The sequence below is a fragment of the Perca flavescens genome, chromosome 5 (assembly GCF_004354835.1).
Source record: "Perca flavescens isolate YP-PL-M2 chromosome 5, PFLA_1.0, whole genome shotgun sequence".
NCBI lineage: Eukaryota > Metazoa > Chordata > Actinopteri > Perciformes > Percidae > Perca > Perca flavescens.
This window is the reverse complement of record NC_041335.1, coordinates 21,166,885-21,186,768: the sequence shown is the minus strand read 5'-3', so window position 1 is coordinate 21,186,768 and position 19,884 is coordinate 21,166,885. Positions and strand designations below refer to the sequence as shown.

Below are 19,884 nucleotides of genomic sequence, written 5' to 3'. Positions count from 1 at the left end.
CTGACTCATGGGGTCTGTTAATCGCATCATGGCCTTCCAAATAGCCTTCAGCTTATAAAATACTTTTCCAGGTGGCTTCCATATATACTGTCAGTATAAGAAGAAATCATAACAGGTTGAAAGCCTCCACTGAAGGAATTTATTATGTGATCGTTCAAGTGTTTGTCAGGCTTTTGACCTCTTTTTTTTCCATGTGACAAGCTCCAAGGTAAAATTATATCTTAGCAATTTTTTTTAAATGTAGATGAGGATATAACAAGTATTTGACTAAGTAAATTGAAGTTTACATTTTCAGTACTGTGTTTAGGAATCATTAAATAACACAATTTGAGTTGCATTGGAAATCAAACATGGCAACAGTGTCATTGATGGTGCCACTGCAGCAGAAAGAAAACATCAGCTTGTGTCAATGCAGCTGAGAGAGGGATGGGCATCAGTGTACCACTAGAGTGCACCCTGTAGCCATTAACACAGTGTAGATGAGACAGACAGAGATACAGAGGGAGGTGCAGAAAGGGAAAATATAACGAGAGGTGTAAAAAGAAAGAGAAAATATAGAGACGGCGGTAAAGTTAGGGAAACACAGTAGTGTCAGAACGTAGAAAGACAGTAAAGCAAACATTTGCAAGTAATCGGTGGTGCAGTGAAAGAGATGCAGGGGAGAAAAAAAAAAACATCAACTCAAGAGGGACACAATCAGAGGGGAAGGGCTGCCTCCTTCTTGCGTTATCTCTTATTGCGGCTGTGCAGTGCTAGCTGCCGCTGCTACTCTGTACAAATGTAGAATGTATCCATGAAAACCAGATGCTCTCCCCATCCTGCTTATGACCAGTCCTTCATCCAGTTCTGTCACTGCTGCCTGCTCTCACACTGCTGCCATTGAAAAGCAACCTTTTTTAATATGACTTACTCATCACAGAACATTCAGTGTCAGTGACTACTTAAAGAACCATCCATCCTGTCGTTTTCTCACTCTGACTCTGTTTCTATCACTATTGCCATCACTCTTTCTGCGGATACGTAAAAAATAATGAATTACATATTACTCATTATTTTTAATTAATACTAGTGTGCTAGGCTTACTTGTGTGTACAAGGTTGATAAAACAAGGGCCTTAATTTGCAGCCGATGCTTAACCCACCAGGTCCCCGGCGAACCGGTAACATAAATACAGACTAATGTGTTTCACATTAAGCATTAAACGCAAAAGTTCAAACTTGTGTCAATATGGACATGCTACACATTGTTAGATCGGTTCGATTCCCTGCAATTCAATCGTTCACTTTATTTTACAGAAATCATAATCACCAAAGCATGATTCATTATCTAAGTGCTGCTTCTGCTAATGAGCAAGAGAGACAAGAAATCATGACGATTCCCTACCTGTGAACTGGTCCTAAACGCTGAATCTGGGTCCACTTTTGGCTTTTTTATATTCCTCTAGTCCGTAACTGTACAACGATCAAAAGTTGATTTTTTTTCTAATTATAGGGGCGAGGGCCGCGTTCAGAGAGGCTGTCAGCTCGGCAGCCATGCTTTGCCGGGATTTTTCAAGCTCAATGACAAGCGTCTCCAAAGTTAGAGAGGAAGGAGCAGTCGCCATCTTGCTAGTCTCAGACACAGCAGCGAAGGCGAGAGTCTGCTGAGCTTGATTTCTCACGGCAGAACGGCTTGACTTACTCATTTTAATAGATAAAACAAAAACTCACTCAAAAAAAAACTATTATGACACAAAAAGACTAAAGTAGAAGACGCACAAAGCAAGAATTACCGAAATTATACAGGAGGCAGCCACCACACGTCTTTTCCACTACATAGTTCAACCGGAAGTCCTTTTTTTTCTAATTATAAAAAACAAATGCAAGTTCTACATATTGTCATGTGGAGTCCACTGCCAACGTTAACTGTCTTGCTAGCTGTCTGCTAACTTTGTTAGGGGAACTTGATCATCTGGAAGATTTTCTCATTCTCCTGCACAGTGTTGCTGGGTATGCTTGTTTTCGTTAGTTTGCTGGCTACAAAATGAAACTACCCCCACCTTTTTCTGTTTAGGTTTTTTACCGGGACTTCCCCCGACGTCCAGCAAGCGCTGCCACTGCATGTCTCTGCGCAGCCATGTTACAATAATCTGTCATTGGCTATCAACATGTCAATCATGACGATTGTAGCCAATCAAATTCCCTTTCCAACGGAGCGTTCAATGGGAGCTAGTCTAAATCAGAGCCATAGAGATATAAAAATGAATGCTTAACGGAACTAAGTCCCTCCTCCCAGAGTCAGCAGTCAAATGAGGGTGTTTTGTGAAGAAAAAAAAGAAAGATGATCAGCAACATTTAAAATAAATTGTAACTGTTTTTATAAAACTTTATACAGGTGTTGTTGACAAGATGTACAAGCTATGTGTGGTGTTTTGCATATCGTGGCATAAAGCATGTCTTAGTTATTGTTATTGAAATATAAATTATTATAGACGGTTTAGAACTTGTCAACCTATGCAGCAATGTTAACAAATGACACTGTGAGAACAGTATCCTTCTGTATATATATGTCGAAATATTATGCCAAGAGGTCAATATGGCGACACACTTCTACTTTGTGTCTCAAAGTGGCAATATTTTAGGATTTTTACACATACTTAAAGTAATGTGAATGTGTTCAAATTGATTGAGAAATAGCAAGTACTTAAAACTCACAGATACTTACATACAAAAATAATTATATATATATATATATATGTTGCAAATTGTATGTTTTTATGTAAAATTGTTAACAAATTAATAATTGTAAACTATAAAATACAGACATATGCATGCAAATTCAGTTACATCAGAGGTTATGTGTGTTTTGTCAAGTTGCTGGTGTCAAACACTGCTCTAATTAGCAATAAAAATACAGACATATACATGATCCTTGACACACTAGTAATTTAAGTTATATGTGCTCAATAAACACGTCTGCCAACAAGCAGTGTGTGCGAGTGAGTGTTAATTGTTGTGTGGTTATATGCTGTTATGTGCTGCATTTATCCCATCATTTAAAAAAACCACCCGCCACTTTAATCACTCCTCCCAACACATCCAATGCTTCAAAATGCTGGCTTCAGTTCAAGTCTAATATATTCTAGAAGGAGGAGTGATAAAGTTAGCCCCTCAATGGAAGAGAGAGAAGGGCGAGTCAAACAGAAAGCGGGATGTGTGCAAATGAGAAGCAGCAGTCAGGTATTTATGATGCTGGGTAATCACTGAGGGAATTAAGTATTTAACCGTGCGCGCGTTATCTGTGTATCGTTAACATCATTTAGATAGATTTATTCCCTATCAACACAGATGGCCCTGTAGCATGAGCTGTATATCAAAACAGGAGTAAGGCTGAGCTGAGGCTGAGCTGTGTACAATAAGGATATACTGTATACTATTAGAATATTCAATTTGCTGAATGTTTAAAACAGTATGCATATTTGATATACTCTATACAATAATAAGAGTATGGAAAAAACAGAAGAGTGATTTTGATTTTAGTGTACCTTATATATGGGTGGTATTAGAATATAAACTTTTAATTTTAAGAAAAACACATTTTATCACAAAGGAGCATAAATATTATATATATTTATTATTTGTTATATATTCCATTGGAGGAGACATTTTATCTCTCATCCTTACTGGTAAACATTATTTACCAGATGCCCATGTTATTCAGTGACAACAGCACTCGCGCATGCTGTGCCTTTGTCACATGCCTTGTTTTATGATTGGTTTGGACATTTAGCATAATGCTGGGCAGCAATGCTCTCAAGTGAAATTGCTCTCTGGGAGAGCAAGGATGCATGATAATTTTGTGTAGTGTGATCAAACCACAAGACTCACCTGGTTTTCAGGCAAAATACCATCATATACTACCAGGGCAAATGTCATCATATACTACCAGGGCAAATACCATCATATACTACCAGGGCAAATGCCATCATATACTATCAAATATTTTCATGTCAAGTAAACAGTCAATGTTGATAGGTAATAATTCAAATTTGATCCTCTACCCATTGCTGTCTTTATTTTAAAACTGTAAAACGTGTTGACGTGTTCTATAAGTCATACATGTGACAAACTCAAAGATTATTTTGCCCTTCAAGTTTATTTCACAATACAACCAAATTAAGTGTGTTCTCAAAAATGACAAGGTAAAAAGTTGGCAAATGATGAGTTTAAGTTAAATGCTTTACTGAGTAATGAATATTTGCTTTGATGTTGCTGCCATTCTGCCAGGTACCTGTATTCAAAACACATCACAGGAGTCTTTTCAACTCCAATGTTTGTTTTACTAACCACAGTGATTTTACATGTGTCAACGGCGCTTTGCTTGGAACTGAAAAGTAATTAAAAAAGTAAAGACCTACCTTGCGAATGCCTTCCTTTGACTCCTCAACGTTATTATCTCCTCCTCCGGTGCGGTTAATCATCCGCCACATCTGGGAGTACATGGGATCTCTCTCAAAGGGGTTCATAGACTTGGAGCGCACCTGATCGTATACTGCGGAGTCCAACACTGTACCATAAGGCAACTCTGTCTGCTTTGATAAGTCCTGGAGAGACCTAGGGAGAGACAAGTGGTGAAAGAGTAAGTATTCACATTGTTTACAGCCATCCATTCACTGTAAGCACCATGCAGACTCTGCCTGAATGCTCAGTTTCACATGACACATGGGGCTCAGTTCATCCCCTGGGTATTACTGCTGTAGTGATACTGCAGTCACATTGTAGTTGTCATTTGGTGCATGTAGTAACAATGCCGTGCTTTCAACAGCATGTTCTCTGTGCAACAAGTATCCACAGTAACAGTAGATACCGAACTACACTGCTATCTCATCTACTACAATGATGGAATGATAACATCCTACAACAGCCTGTCCAACATTGTAAAGAAAAAAGCCAGTCTATTGTAATAAATCAATAGCACATTCTGACAGTAAAGAAATAAGCAGACATGTCCTTTCAAGCGGTGAAAAGAGTAATTAATCACATAGACGCAAAAGAGAGTTAAAAGACTACTTGTGATGGCAATTTTGGGGTGTAGGTGTAAACTTGAGGGAGATCAGAGTGCAAGTAAACTTGGTAAACAGCAGCCCTGAAGCTGTGCCTTGCTTAAGGACACTACACAAGGGTTTCAGTCTTCTACTCAATCACATTACCCTGAGACCTCTACTGTATACCTCAGCCAGTAAAAATACAAACAAACAAACACAGAAGAAGCAAGGCATTTGCCCACCCAAATGATCTAAATTAAATCCCTTAGGCCGGCTGCACACTGGCTGCGTGGCGTGAGCGTGTCAGCTGCGTGGTGTGTCCGTTTTTTTATTTTGGCTCCCATGTTAACAGGTTAGAGCTTGCACACTGCCTGCGTGATTCGCACGTCTCAGGCGCGGCTTGAGCCTCGCCGAAAACGCGTGCCTGCTAGAAATAGGACCGACGCCTATTTTTCACGCGACACGCAAGTGTGTTGGAAGTGTTTCCATTCAAAATACGAAAAAGAATTTATATGTCATTTTGACACAAATCCATTTAATAAATGACATTTTGATTGTTGTTTGAAAGTCTGTAGGTTTTGACATAAATGCAGATATAAATGTAATTAAAAAAATAATAATAAATAATTATCGATTTTCAAATATTGCACCTGTCAAAACAGTAGTCAATTCTGTTGCCTATTTCGGCGTCAGTACTGCCAACGTTGTCTTTGCTGTAATCAAATCAGTATATATTTATGTTTAACATGGTATTTCATTTTATCAATGGGAAACATACATGTGTACAGACAAGGCTAGCAGCAGCTGCGCCGCGTCAGACACGTTTCTGGTGTGTAAAGACATAGAAAACGCCACGCAGCTGCCATGCAACTGACACGCTACAGAAACACCACGCTCATGCCATGCAGCCAGTGTGCAGCCGGCCTTACTGTGGTGTTTTTGGCTTGGCACTCTTATGTTTGCTTGAGGGGACATAGTGAATGACAAGCCTTTGTAACTGTCTTGGTAGGTCTAGGGAGGGCATTGGACAGTTTTTATGAAGTGGCCAGCTGTATGGTTCTCACTTTCTCTTCCCCATAAATGAGTAATATGGATGTAAACTCTCCATGGGCCAACAGTGGGAGTTGGCAGCACCATTTAATTGACACTGACAAATAGAAAAAATGGGAATTGGCCATGACCAACAATTGTAAGACAAATGGTGGTGGAAAGCAGTCAAGACAGCAGCACTCGCTTAGCTCACAGTGCTGAGCAAGATGGCTTGGCTAACTGCACACAGTTTATATCTACAACTATATCAACACAAACGGAGACACCAACAAAGAAGTTGAAATGAAAAAAAACAAACACAAGTCAGTCTGTTTTCTTCTTATTTCTCTCTCTCGTCCTTTCTCTCTCGCTCTACCCCTCACCCATAAATTGCCACCTCTGGGGAAATACACAAGCTATTGTTAATTATAACGCAACAGTGCTTGGGTTGCCTCTTAAAGAGTTTGGCCGCTGAGAAATGTAATGGAGAACCATTACAGGAACTAATTACTGTTTGTTTGTTAAATGACTGCTACATACCACCCATGGATTTGAGAGACACATATTTGTGAAACAAAACATGCACAAAAACTCTCAACCTGTCCTGCTTAATGAAGAACAACCAGTGTACAGTATCTTACTTCATTAATTCAGTTGTAATACACCCACAAAGCACATTTAACAATGGGCACAAATATAAGTAGGTACTGGTTGCATTATTGCAAGGCTGCAGTGCACACACAGATACACACATCCAAAATAACACATTCAGACTTCTTATTGGGGTCACAGCTCTTGCAGTTTCAATCTATCTCTCAATCCCTCTTCAACTATCTCTCTGACCTGCTCAATAAGAAAAGAAAAAAAAAAAACTTTAAAGATTTTAATGAACTTTGCTGTGAACATGAATCTTTTATTGCCGTCAATTAATCTTTGGCCTTAATAATCTCAACTCCCCACTACTCCCCTGAGAATATGTACGCCTGTCAGCACACTCTTTGACCAGTATTCCCCCTTTGTGAATTGGTTTCACTGGGTAGTAACTCTGGGCTTGTTATTTAATGGTGTGTGCATGTGTAGGAGGCACAGGGAGTAATTTGTCATGTCTTAAAGATGAGTTTAGAGACAAAAAAAAATCCTAATTAAACCGGGTTCATAGTGACTCCACCTCCAGTTATGCTCCCAAATTGGACAAAAAGAAGGAACATTTGGAGGAGTGGACAAAAACAAAGATAGCACGAGGTGTTTACAATATTTCGTTCCAACGCTATGAAATGTCTGGAATTTAATCAGAAAAACACAGATATTGGTTGTCTCAAGATGTATTACTATGTGTGTGTTGTCTTATGGAGATATGCATATATGAATTATGTGCTTTAATTGTCTTTTTGGAAATGTTTTATGCAAATCTTATGTGTGTACGTGTGTATGCATTTGCACACACTTGCCTTTCTGTCTTGTGTGTATGCTAGCTCATTTTGCTATTATATTACCCCTACGCAGACCAATAAGCAAAAAAATGGAGTGAACAGCAGCTGAATATATGTGTGCGTGTGTGTGTGTGTGTGTGTGTGTGTGTATGTATGTGTGTGTGTGTGTGTGTGTGTGATTGCATGTTTATCAGTGTATACAATATGTGTGTATGATCTTTGTGTGTACATATTTGTCTCTGCATATTTGGTCATCTGGTCATCTTCGTGAAAGCTACTGGTTATACACTGCTTTTAAGGAAGGCTAAAAACATTGTAACCTTTAAGGGGAACATTGCATACAACTTAGTGAGTGTGTTTCTTTAGCTGCATATTTATCTTTTTTTGTTGGTGTGACTACGGTTGCTATGCCACCTCAGGTGTAAGAAAAGTATTCCGTAAGTCCTTGCGGAGAGTCAAAGGATGGGCTTTTGTTTTCTTCAGAAGCCGAAAGACAAAGATGATCTTGGCTATGTTATTCTGGAGGGAAATTAATTTGGGTAAAGGCAGTAGAGCCTTGATCAGTTTATTAACCTTTTAACAAATAGATGCTGAAGGAGACACCTGAGCAAACTTGAACAAGCAGCAATCTGTGCCGACTGAACCCTAACGCTGAAGAGCCTGGTTTCCTCAAACAACAACAACAACAACAACAACAACATGGTCTTTAGAGTATGGCTAGCTACATTCTGGAGCTGCTGATATTTTGCCTATATTTGCATTATTTGCAAATATTGGAGGAGTTTGGGACCTACATATCATATAATGAAGTATTTAGAGGGGTTTTATTATTGATTATTATTTTCTATTTGTTATTGTTGGTCACCCTGAAGCAATGTGTTATAATCTCTTCATTATACAGTACAGGCCAAAAGTTTGGACACGCCTTCTCATTCAATGCGTTTCCTTTTTATTTTCATGACTATTTACATTGTAGATTCTCACTGAAGGCATCAAAACTATGAATGATCACATGTGGAATTATGTACTTAATTATATGTCTTATTATATTGTCTTATATTTTAGATTCCTCAAAGTAGCCACCCTTTGCTTTTTTTATAAATAAGGGAAAAACTTCCACTAATTAACCCTGACAAAGCACACCTGTGAAGTGAAAACCATTTCAGGTGACTACCTCATGAAGCTCATTGAGAGAACACCAAGGGTTTGCAGAGTTATCAAAAAAAGCAAAGGGTGGCTACTTTGAGGAATCTAAAATATAAGACATGTTTTCAGTTATTTCACACTTTTTTGTTAAGTACATAATTCCATATGTGTTCATTCATAGTTTTGATGCCTTCAGTGAGAATCTACAATGTAAATAGTCATGAAAATAAAGAAACACATTGAATGAGAAGGTGTGTCCAAACTTTTGGCCTGTACTGTATATGTGTGTTCTTTGCTTTTACAGTAGCTAGTTTTTCCACGACTGTTAAACTATTAAAGCATTATTTCATTCATTACTGCTATCATAAACTGTCAAAGGGACAATGGCCTTACAATCCCTTTTTCACTAACAGAGGGCGATAATGTGGCAGGGCGACAGTAAACGTTGACTTCATGGCCCTTTAGAAAACATCAAATAACCAAATGATATAACCATAACCAGACTTTAAATAGCCAAATGAGCGGCAAAAAAATGGAAGCATTTTTTTCTGTTTTAGCTGACCACTGGGATGTAACAGACATGCATGCACACAGAACAGTCACCAGCCACTTCTCTCACACTCTCTCTCTCAAACACACACACACACACACACACACACACACACACACACACACACACACACACACACACACACACACACACACACACACACCTTAATGACTTTATTAGCAACCATAACACATGACAGATTCTGTGTGAGATTGATCTAGGAAAGGAATCTTTTTAGCTTCAAACACTCCATCCGTCTTTCAATCTTCACATCCTGACCAATTATTCTGCTCCATCTCTTTGCTCTCTCAACAGGTGCTCTCTCTTTTCTCACATTTTTACCTCTCCAAAATCCATTTCTCATTCAAACTCAGCACCACTACCCAAACCCTTCCCCTCTCTCTGTTTGCTTCTTTCCACTCTCTTGTCTCTCTCTTTGTATGTTGCTCTCTTTGCCATTCTCCACCGCCCTCACTATTTTCCTAAAGGATTCACACTGAAATTGAGGAAAAACATCCAAGCGTGAAATAGTCCAGAGAGGGTTCTGAACGCTCACTTGTTATTTCATTTTCAGGATGAAACAAGGGCATTAATACTTAAAAACCCTGTCTGTCCTGACGGCTAACTGAGGCACAGAGACGAGCGATGCCTCCATCCTTCCCTGGCCTTCTCGTCCTTTCCAGTCAGTGCATTCGCGTGTTTGCTCTTTTCCATACTTAACTAATTCACTCCCTCAGTCACTCACAAAACCACTTGCTCTATTACATCTGCATAATATGTTAATCTAGTATTCATCAGATAAAAGTGAACGCTGATCACAAAATCACACGCTACTCTCTTCATCTCTCCATTGAGGTTTCGTTATGCCTTACGATTCCTCTCAGTTTGTTTTGGGTGTGTTCCCTCTCACCACTCACCCCACCACCCATCTTTGGAGACCCAAGGCCATGTGGATGCTGCTGTTAATTATGCCACTAATGACCCCAGAAGAGTCAACACATTAAAGATAATGCATTAAAATTTATGGAAATCCTTAATTAGCCCAATAGATGCTGAATGTGTCGGTAAACTATAAGAGGTACTCATTAATGACAGCAAATAAAAAAAATAAAAAAAAAGGATAGACAAAAGAAAATAAGAAAAGTCATTCTTTCTACATACTCTCCAAGGAACTAGACAGAAGGACTTGGAATAAAGGGCGAAAAATAGACCACATGAAGAGAGAGGAGGTCTGCTAAAAAAGAACAAAAAGAGAGGGAAAAAGACGTAGAGACAAACTGACAGAAACAAATTAAGAGACAGATAGTGATGAGATTTAGAGAAATAAATGTTGTTTATTCCGAAGCCAAGCACAACTGTGGCACTGCCGGGCATAGCGGATGCTTCAGTATGCTGATTAGTCCAATGAAAGATGAGCGTTTCCTTATGCCACCAGGAGAGAAGCAGGCAAACATATTATCACAGGATAGATAAACAGAGGGCACAGAGCTTAGGGAAATAAGTGTGTGTGTGTGTGTGTGTGTGTGTGTGTGTGTGTGTGTGTGTGTGTGTGTGTGTGTGTGTGTGTGTGTATAGGGGGTAGAAAGCTTTGCCAATTGCCTTGATAGACGTTCTGCTTTCAACCTGAGAGAAACATTCAGAAACACTTTCTTACAGACTTGGCCTCATTCTCTCTCTCTCTCTGTCTTATCTTATCTTCCTTATCTTCATCATTGGAAACAAACACACACACACACAGACACAGACACACACACACAAACAAACAAACAAACAAACAAACAAACACACACACACACACACACACACACACACACACACACACACACACACACACACACACACACACACACACACACACACACACACACACACACACACACACACACACACACACACACTCCAAACTTGAGGCAGACAGGAAATTACTATCATACAATGGAGTGAAGGAGGAGGTAAGAATAGATGGAAAGGATAGGGAAGTAATTGTGTGTGTGTGTGTGTGCATGCATGCGTGCGTGCGTGCGTGCGTTGCCTCATGCATTACACCTGCCTGGTAGAATGGATTTCCACACTGAGACACAATAAAGCACACGGTTGAAGACTTCAGTGTGTCTCTGCATGTTACAAACAATTCAATGCATGCACAGCTACACACAAACTCTATGGTGAATAGGTGTAAGTAAACACAAGTGTGTGTGTGTGTGTGTGTGTGTGTGTGTATAATTGCACGCATACATATTGTGCTTGTACTGTGTAGATGTCACGTGCCGCTTTAACGTATAACTGAATACTGGTGAAATGTAATAGTTAAAGTGTTTCAGTTCTTGTATCACAGAGTTTTTCAGAAACTAAAGCCATGAAACCAAATTTTGAGGCCAGCACGGTTCCCACTATTGACAATAGAGGACAAAATGTTGAATACTGTTATTATCTGTTTGTCTGTCTCTAACTGATGTTGTGTATTGTCCCAAACAGGTCTCTCTTGAGAATGAGACCCTGTTTCTCAATGAGATTACCTGTATAAATAAAGGTTAAATGAAAAACAAAAAAAGAAATCCGTTGGATACTTACTGTATGGAGTTCTCTATGCGTGAGATGGTGAGGAAGGCTGCTAGGTTGGCGGTATACGAGGAGATGACAATAAGAGCAAACATCCACCAAATGCCCATCATCATCCTTGTTGCTAGAGTGGTGTAGGGCACCTCTCCACCTAGGAAGAAAGACAGAAAGAGGACTGTTAAACAAATGCACAGTCACAGACAAAAATACGAAAAAGGCATCACGTCAACACACACAAGCAACTCTTAGCTGCAGGAGGAAAAGCTGTTAAAACAGCAAAGCGCATCCTGAAAGATCTAATCTGATGCTTTGGCACAGATTTGATATTCACATGGCGGCATAAAGTGGGAGGCACCGCAGAGAATTCAATCTATGCTTTTCTAGAAAGACATCAACAAAATACATCTTCAATATGTGATAACATTTATATATTGAGGTAAAAGTGGCCTGTGCAGACCGTGTTTAACTCTGGGAATGTTTTAATATACAGTACAATCACTCTCAAAACACCAGCAGGCATTAACTGTTTGGACAGAAGTTAAAAAACTTAACCTTCCATTGCAATGAATTATCTCGAAAAAAAATGGCTTGATCAATCCGAACAGGATGTGTAAATGCTTGTCAAGCCTTCCCATTAGGATTTAATGCTGCCTGGAGCATATTACAATGAAAGTGGCTTGTCCGTCTTCACATACAAAACCTCTTTATCTCCGTCTTGTGTTATAAACAGCTTTTATGGCCTTGTCCTCTGCAATCTTCTTGTGCTACAGTAAAAAGCTAACTGCCTCGGCTTTCTGTGAGCTTTCAAAAACGGCTGTCACTCTAACCCTAGTGCTTGCAAAAAATAAAATCTATTTATTTATGCATTAACCATGGAGTAAAATGGCACACACTTATCTTTAGATTTTCTATTCTGCTCTGGTAGATTGTGGGCTGTCCTATCTATTTATACACACATATTTATGCAAGCTTACGGACAATCATGCATACACACATTTAGGTATGCATACCTAATGTACACATACACAAAAAGGCACGGAATAATGATTGATTTGCAGCCAGTGAGCTGTTCCTCACTGCCTTTATTGCAGCCTGTTAGAAATTAGCCTCATTCATCCTTGTAGCAGGGGATCACTGCCGACTCAGACCAACAGACATTGCTCTCGTCTCTTCCACTTTCTCTAGTCCAAACTCAATAATATACTGTATGTGATACCCAAGTAATCCCATGTTCCTTTCATCTCGTGTCCCTTCTCTTTTTCGCCATTGTATTTCCTGCTTGTTACATCTTCCTTTTCAGGCATTTTCTGCATTGCTTATAGCATTTGATTGAATTCAAATTTGGTATCTCTCTCCCTCTCGCTCTGTGGGTTTACTGCATCTTTCTCAGGCAATACATTTGCTTTTGACATCAGGTTTTACCAAGAGCCTGAAGGCAGAGTAATGCGTCATACTGTATTCTATATATTTAGTTCAAATAATCCCTTTGTATATTTGCCTGTCTTATTCTCCCATATGTCTATCCTTTCATGCTTTGAAATGTGTTGATCTTGTATGGTTCTTTCCCTGCAGAGAGTCACATGTACAGCACTGTGGTTATGAACTCATGCTTTTTCATTTCATGTGCCATTTATTTGATCAGGTATCCTAACCTAGATTGAAATCAGACGGATCAAAAAATAACAGAGAAAACATGCAAATGCGGATACAAAAACACACACAATACAAACGTGCAATGTCTAACCTGTAAACCTGTTCAGTAGTGACTTTATGTTTTGCGTCTATTACTTTCCACCTGCTTTCTAATCTTACATATAAATACATATACTACATATGGGAAATAATGCAAAGTATCTGCCTTTGTATCACAGTTTTCAGAGAAAGATACTCTAGAATAAAAGACTATCAATTAAAATATAGTACATATGGGTGCCCGGTTAGCTTAGTTGGTAGAGCGGGCGCCCATATATAGAGGTGTACTCCTCGACGCAGCGGTACCGGGTTTGACTCCGACCTGCGGCTATTTGCTGCACGTCATACTCCCCTCTCTCCTCTTTCATGTCTTCAGCTGTCCTGTCGAATAAAGGCCTAAAAATGCCCAAAAGAAAATCACAAAAAAAAAAATACATATGTAAATAATATTTTTTATGACGTTTATGTAGTTAACTATTCATGAGAAATTACTGCAGAGTTGCCAGGGGGAAGATGAATTGAATCGTTTCCAAGAATGAATGCAACCAGCAGGCACAGGCGCTTTTTCTCTCATAACGTGGGCTGCCAAAAGTGTCCAAATATATGCTAAACCGTGACTACAGTATCTTGGACTTCAATAGCTTATAAAACATGACCTTTGTGAATCATTCCACCCGCAGAAGGTATTCAGGGATTTTGGGTTTCATACTGGCAATATCCATGAAGGACCGATTAAGTTACCAGGAAAAAAAAAAACTATTGTTGAGTCTTTTCATGTTGATTTCTGGCTGCACAAGTGACTTTTATAAAATCTTTATACAGCTGGGAAAATGACTCTGCTGAGTTACGACATCTGACTGTCCTAAAATTTGAAGGCGGGAAGACTTTTGTTAAGTCCTTAGAACGTTAAGACGTTTTATCATTCTCTCATGAATGAATCAAATCAAGATCAACTACAACAGACTTAAAAAAAGAAGTCCTTTTGTGTGTGTGTGTGTGTGTGTGTGTGTGTGTGTGTGTGTGTGTGTGTGTGTGTGTGTGTGTGTGTGTGTGTGTGTGTGTGTATGTGTGTGTGTGTGTGAGTGAGAGTGTGACAGAGTGAGAGAGAGAAAGACAGGGTGAAAGACAGATGTGGCATCTTTGTAAGATATTGTATAAACTTGGATTCATGAAGCTCAATAAAACTGGAAAGGCCGTTGACATGAAGAGTTGAACACTGGTCTGGCTTTGACTTTAAAGGTACCAAAATGTCCATAGACATCAGCTCTTAAAATGTTGCAAAAATAGTAAGGTGTGCTTGTGTTCTTTATGTTTCTGTCATGCTGTCAGACTACTTTTCAAGTTTCAGTAACTACAGTTGGCCATTTAGGTGACCCCTAGTCAACATCACAAAAAGACTCAATCCTCAGGGGGAAAGCTGAACCAAAGGAGCGCTACATTGGAAGTTAAAACTAAATGTCCAATGAGGTGCTGCATAGTGACATCTTCCTTTTGTTAAGGAAAGGACATAATATATACATGCACCTACAGTCACACTTCACTGATCTATTAAAACCATTGTATAAACTGAGTACTTTCAAACAGTGTATTGTGTTATCAGCCCATCTCTCATACTACAGTATATTGCTCTATCAAAACCATCTTTCAGACAGGGGAATTCACCCAGATGGATGTCACTTGAAGAAGAACACTGGCAGTCAGCGAACCCCTCAAGTTGGTGAGCAAATTGAGTCATTAGTATGCATAGATATAAAACAATATATCTATGTGAGTATGTATGTATGTATGTATATGTAAGTTTTGTATAAAAACAAATCCATTCTCAGAACTGACTACAACGTCATCATGAGGATACATGACAACAAAGATAAAATGTTGACCAACATGTATGCTGTATATTACAAGTCTCTGACTGAGCAGCCCTCAAGGCCATGCTGCTGCTTACACACAACTTCACTCAAGGCTCAAGATAAACAAATTAACTGACTTCGGGTTAGTAGCTGATTGTGTTGACAACTGAGTGAATGCACTGAGGTAACTGTTCTTAGAATAAAGAAGCTTCTCTTCAAGGCACAATTCGAGTGTTCCTATGGGTGCATTCCTGAAAAACTCCTGTCAAAAGGTAAGAAGGTGTGTGTGTGTCTCTGTTTACATGTGTGTATGTTTATGGTTTCTAGAGGAGGCATTGCTAGCAAGAAGCAGCTTGTGTTGATGTCAGCTCGGCAGCTTCAAAGACACTCTATTTTGTCCCTTCAATATAGCGCTCCATTCTTACCACAATGTCGCTTCATTCTTCCCTTGTCATTCTCTGCTGTGCTCCCCTGTAGCTGCAGGCAAACAGCATTTCTCTATTTCTCATGACCCCACTTGAAAAGGTGAATCTAAATCTAAATTGCATGTGCCATTTTGCAGCTAAACATTTTGTAAATCAATGTTGCTGTGTTTATTATTCTTAATGTATTTTTCCTGACTTCCAAGTCGCCAATAGTCTTCATTTGCTTCACTACTATTAGCAAACCCTAATTGCTGGCTTACTTCCTGTCAGCCTTCTTTGATTGAGGCTGGCAGCCTTGCTGTCTGGTCCCTTGGCTGTGTGACTGATTGACTTGCTACATTGCTGGCCTCTGAGCTGCCTGACAGACCTGCTATCTTTCAATCCTGTTTATTTCTTTTGATTGTGATCGGCTGATGTTTTTTTTCAGTAGTAGTCTTTAGATGATCTTTTGTTTTAGTCATCCAGGGAAGCATATTGCTAAGCTTTAATATATATTTTCTAGTAATGCTGTATTTAACATAAATACAGTTACATAAAATCTGAGATCTTCCCAGTACCACTACACCAATACACAAGCTGCAGTCTCCCACTCTAGGCCACTAAGCAGTTTGGCTAGTAATTAGTCCTTCCACCTCTTTCTAATCCTCTGTTTAAATTTGCATTTCCTATCTCCCTGCATTTTGGCTCAAGTAGCTTAATGAACACACAAACACAGATGAGTGTGTCACTGAGAAGGGGGAGGGGGGGGGGGGGGATGTTAACTTTTATAAAATCTTGTAGTGAACAAATGCTACAGTTATGTTAAGGTTTAATTTGAATTAATTTGTTTCAACCAAATTACCATAATGCAGGTATCTTTATTGATTGTAATACCACACTGTTAAAATTCAGTTTGGTAGTTTAATAGGATTATTAAAAAAAAGAAATACGGTGTATTAAATTCACTAGCACTTGGTTCACACACACACACACACACACACACACACACACAAGCTCCCCAAATATCTAGCAAGGACATCTAGCAGGCCTCAGATATATGAGAGCACCGGACTTGACCCTCATCCCTCAGTCTTGGGACAACTAGTCAGGGATGAACCTGATTGGGATGAAATGCCCTTGATCTTGCGTGTATGTGTGCAGTAAATCTGATGGGGTGACTGAGAGGCCAAGTCTAAAAAGTGGTACAAAAAGCGAAAAAAAAAAAAAAAAAAAAAAAAGGTTATCTTTGTAACTTTTGACGTTTTCTGGTCTTTGACTTTGGGTTAGCGGTGTCCATATTGGTAGGTGACTGAGTGTTGTGAAACTTAAGCATGCAAATAATTTTGTACTTGTGTGGTGAGGAACTAAAAATTCCAGCATCTTTTACTTTAATCAACTAGTTTTATCTGATTAGTGTTGATTGTCCTTATCATAATGTTTTCATACAGTTACAGAAATTATGTATTTATCATTTTCTTAGTTTGGTATTATGTATTTTTTTTATGCATAAAATGCCTGAATAATGTATCATATAGAAACAAAGCCATTAGCATTAATTACATTTCTTTTTACAAACAGATTACCAGCTACAGCTTTCCTTTACAACAATACACTGTATGAGAAAGTGATTATAAAATAAGTCAACATATAGAATTATTTTGTAGCTGGAAGCACAATTCACCTTTGCATCCTTAAATACAGTTTGTCTAGTATAATTACACCAGTAAAGAAGCTGTATTTCAAAGTGCAACATGAAGTAATCAGACAGTTACCAACTTGTGTTTTAACATCTCTGACTTTTGGCCAGTCCTGTGCTATGTACAAGTTTTTTATAGAAAATCTGCATGACAGCAATGCGTTGAAGAGGGGGAAGGGAGGAGTACAGCAGCCTAATGGAGAGGTGTATCCTCTCTGTCAGGAACACATCAACGTTTTAGTGGAAATGAGACAAAAGTTGTCAACTGCTGGAAATAACTCTGTTATTGCATGGCCCATAGACAGTGGCCGCTACACTCTTCACTGCATGCTGGAAATGTAAACAAGCACCTTCAGTAGTAGTTTATTGTGCTGAAGTGTGGTGAGAGGTGCTTCAGGCATTCACTTGTGCAGACTTGTGGCTCTGTAATCTCTTCCCACAACATGTTTTAATAATCTCTCTCACTCTCTCTCTGCTTTCCTTTCTAAAACTTTAGACAGTAAGGATGGTTCACGATGGCTGTCCACAGCTCTGGAAATACACTTCTATCAAATGTACCATCATTTTTTTTTAACCTACATTCCCATTGCCAGCTGTTCCGAGGCTACTCTTCAAAGTTACAGCATTATTCTTGGATAAAAGAAGACTAGAGCAGTTCATTATATATTTTTAAATGAGGAAAGGAGAGTTGGAATATGTTCAGCTGATGTCAGCTCCCGGTTGCAATCACTGCAATCTTGCCACAAAATGATGCAATTTTTCTTTTTTTTTACTACAATTTGGAGAATTTTATTCTTTCACAGCCCTGAAATAGCTGAAGAACATTTTGGCTGGGTAAATAATACAGTGATAGATTCACAACAAACCATTACCAATCCATTTGCAGGTTGGACTCTGTGGCAAAAACAGTGTAAGTGTAAATATAAATCAGAGGTGGAAATGTAAAAAAAAAAAAAAAGATTCTACATTTTTAGATGACAAAAAGAAAGAGTGAATCATTTCTCAAATTGCAGTTTCTACTTTAAAATCTGAATGTATATAGATTAGTGGGGTAAAATAGAACATAAAAGATAAGACTCTCAGTCAGTGACAGATTAGATCGATTAGTCATCTTATATGTTTTAACAGCTGTACCAATCCCAGTGGTGGTTGACAACACTAGCTTCTCCAAGTAATGGCGTTTTTCCATTCCATGGTACCTGCTCGACTCGCCTTTTTTGTTTTTCCATTATGAAAAAAAGTCCCTGATACCTGCCAACAGGTACTTTTTTTTAGTATCACCTCCGTCGAGGTTCCAAAACCTGCAGACTACTGATTGGTCAGAGAGAATCGTCACTAATAACTGTGTCATTATTGCTAGCGACAGACGGGGGTGTCCTGAACAAACCCGCCATTTTTAAATAGTTTAGCCAGATTCTTTTGAAACTAAATTTGTCTTCTGGCTGTGGCAACAGCCACATGGCGAGAATCAAAAATGACACACCTTCGACGTTCTGTGTTCCCTCGGCGTCGCTATGACGACCAGCCAAGCTCGCCTCACGCATGAGGCGGTACTAAATCTGCAATGGAAAATGGAGGACGGTGCACTGGGGCCGAGTCAAGCCGAGCCGAGCCGACAAGAGCTGGAACTAGCAGTGGGTAAGCGCCATAAGAGAATAACAAAAGTATTAACATATGGCATTAAAAAATGTGCTGCCAAAGGCATATGGCTTTGAACGCTGAATTTACATTTCTTGAGATATTGAATTCCTGGTCATGTCATGTAGTTTTTCATGCATAATATTGCACAATTATTTTGTAGCTCAATGATCCACACAAAAGCTGTTACTGGCAGATACTGACTGTGTAGGCTACAATAAAATTATAACAATAAAAGTAACCGGAAAAAAAGCCTGGAAGGTAGGTTTCATACAGTACTCAGGGGTGTTGGACCAGGGGGAAAAAGGGGACTGAGTACCCAGGGCCCTCATGTGAAGAGGGCCCAAAAAGATGCTAGAATTAATAGCTGTGGATGCAGGGAGGGGCCCATAGAAAATGCCTTTCTATAGGGCCCAGAATTTTGAGCTACGCCCCTGACAGTACTGGTAAGAATCACTCATTATTCTTTATCTGAATACAAACTGATTCACTTCACTTGCATTCTTGCATATTTAACTTGCATTGTAATCAGACATGTATAAAGTACTAGAGACCCAGACTTGAGTAAAAGTACAAGCTCTATCAAAAAAGTGACTTGAGTAGAAGTTAAAGTGCTCTTTAAGCACCACACTTAAGTGGAAGTGCTAAAGTATTCAACATTTTTTTGTACTTAAGTATTGCAAGTAGTTTATTTTAAAATGTACTACTCAAGTACTGAAAGTAAAAGTACAAGTACTGTGTTATGTAGTTATTAAAGAAAGCAGTCAAAAGTTTGAATATCATATTTTTTATATTATTTCAAATGTTTAGCCTAAAGGACACTCACAATTCCTTTGGCTGTAGCAGCAGTACAAGGAATGATTTGTA

At 39.0% G+C, this 19,884-nt stretch overlaps 1 protein-coding gene across 1 annotated transcript in view; it reads right to left on the bottom strand.

Annotated features, from left to right (window-relative positions):
- The window catches only part of LOC114555092 (glutamate receptor ionotropic, delta-2), a 235,516-nt gene that overhangs the window by 68,022 nt on the left and 147,610 nt on the right, over positions 1–19,884 (bottom strand). The window contains exons 10-11 of the mRNA XM_028577198.1: positions 11,750–11,888; positions 4,397–4,592 (exon numbers count right to left, since the gene is read on the bottom strand). Coding sequence (XP_028432999.1) covers positions 4,397–4,592; positions 11,750–11,888 — 335 coding nt within the window. The remainder of the gene's footprint in view (positions 1–4,396; positions 4,593–11,749; positions 11,889–19,884) is intronic.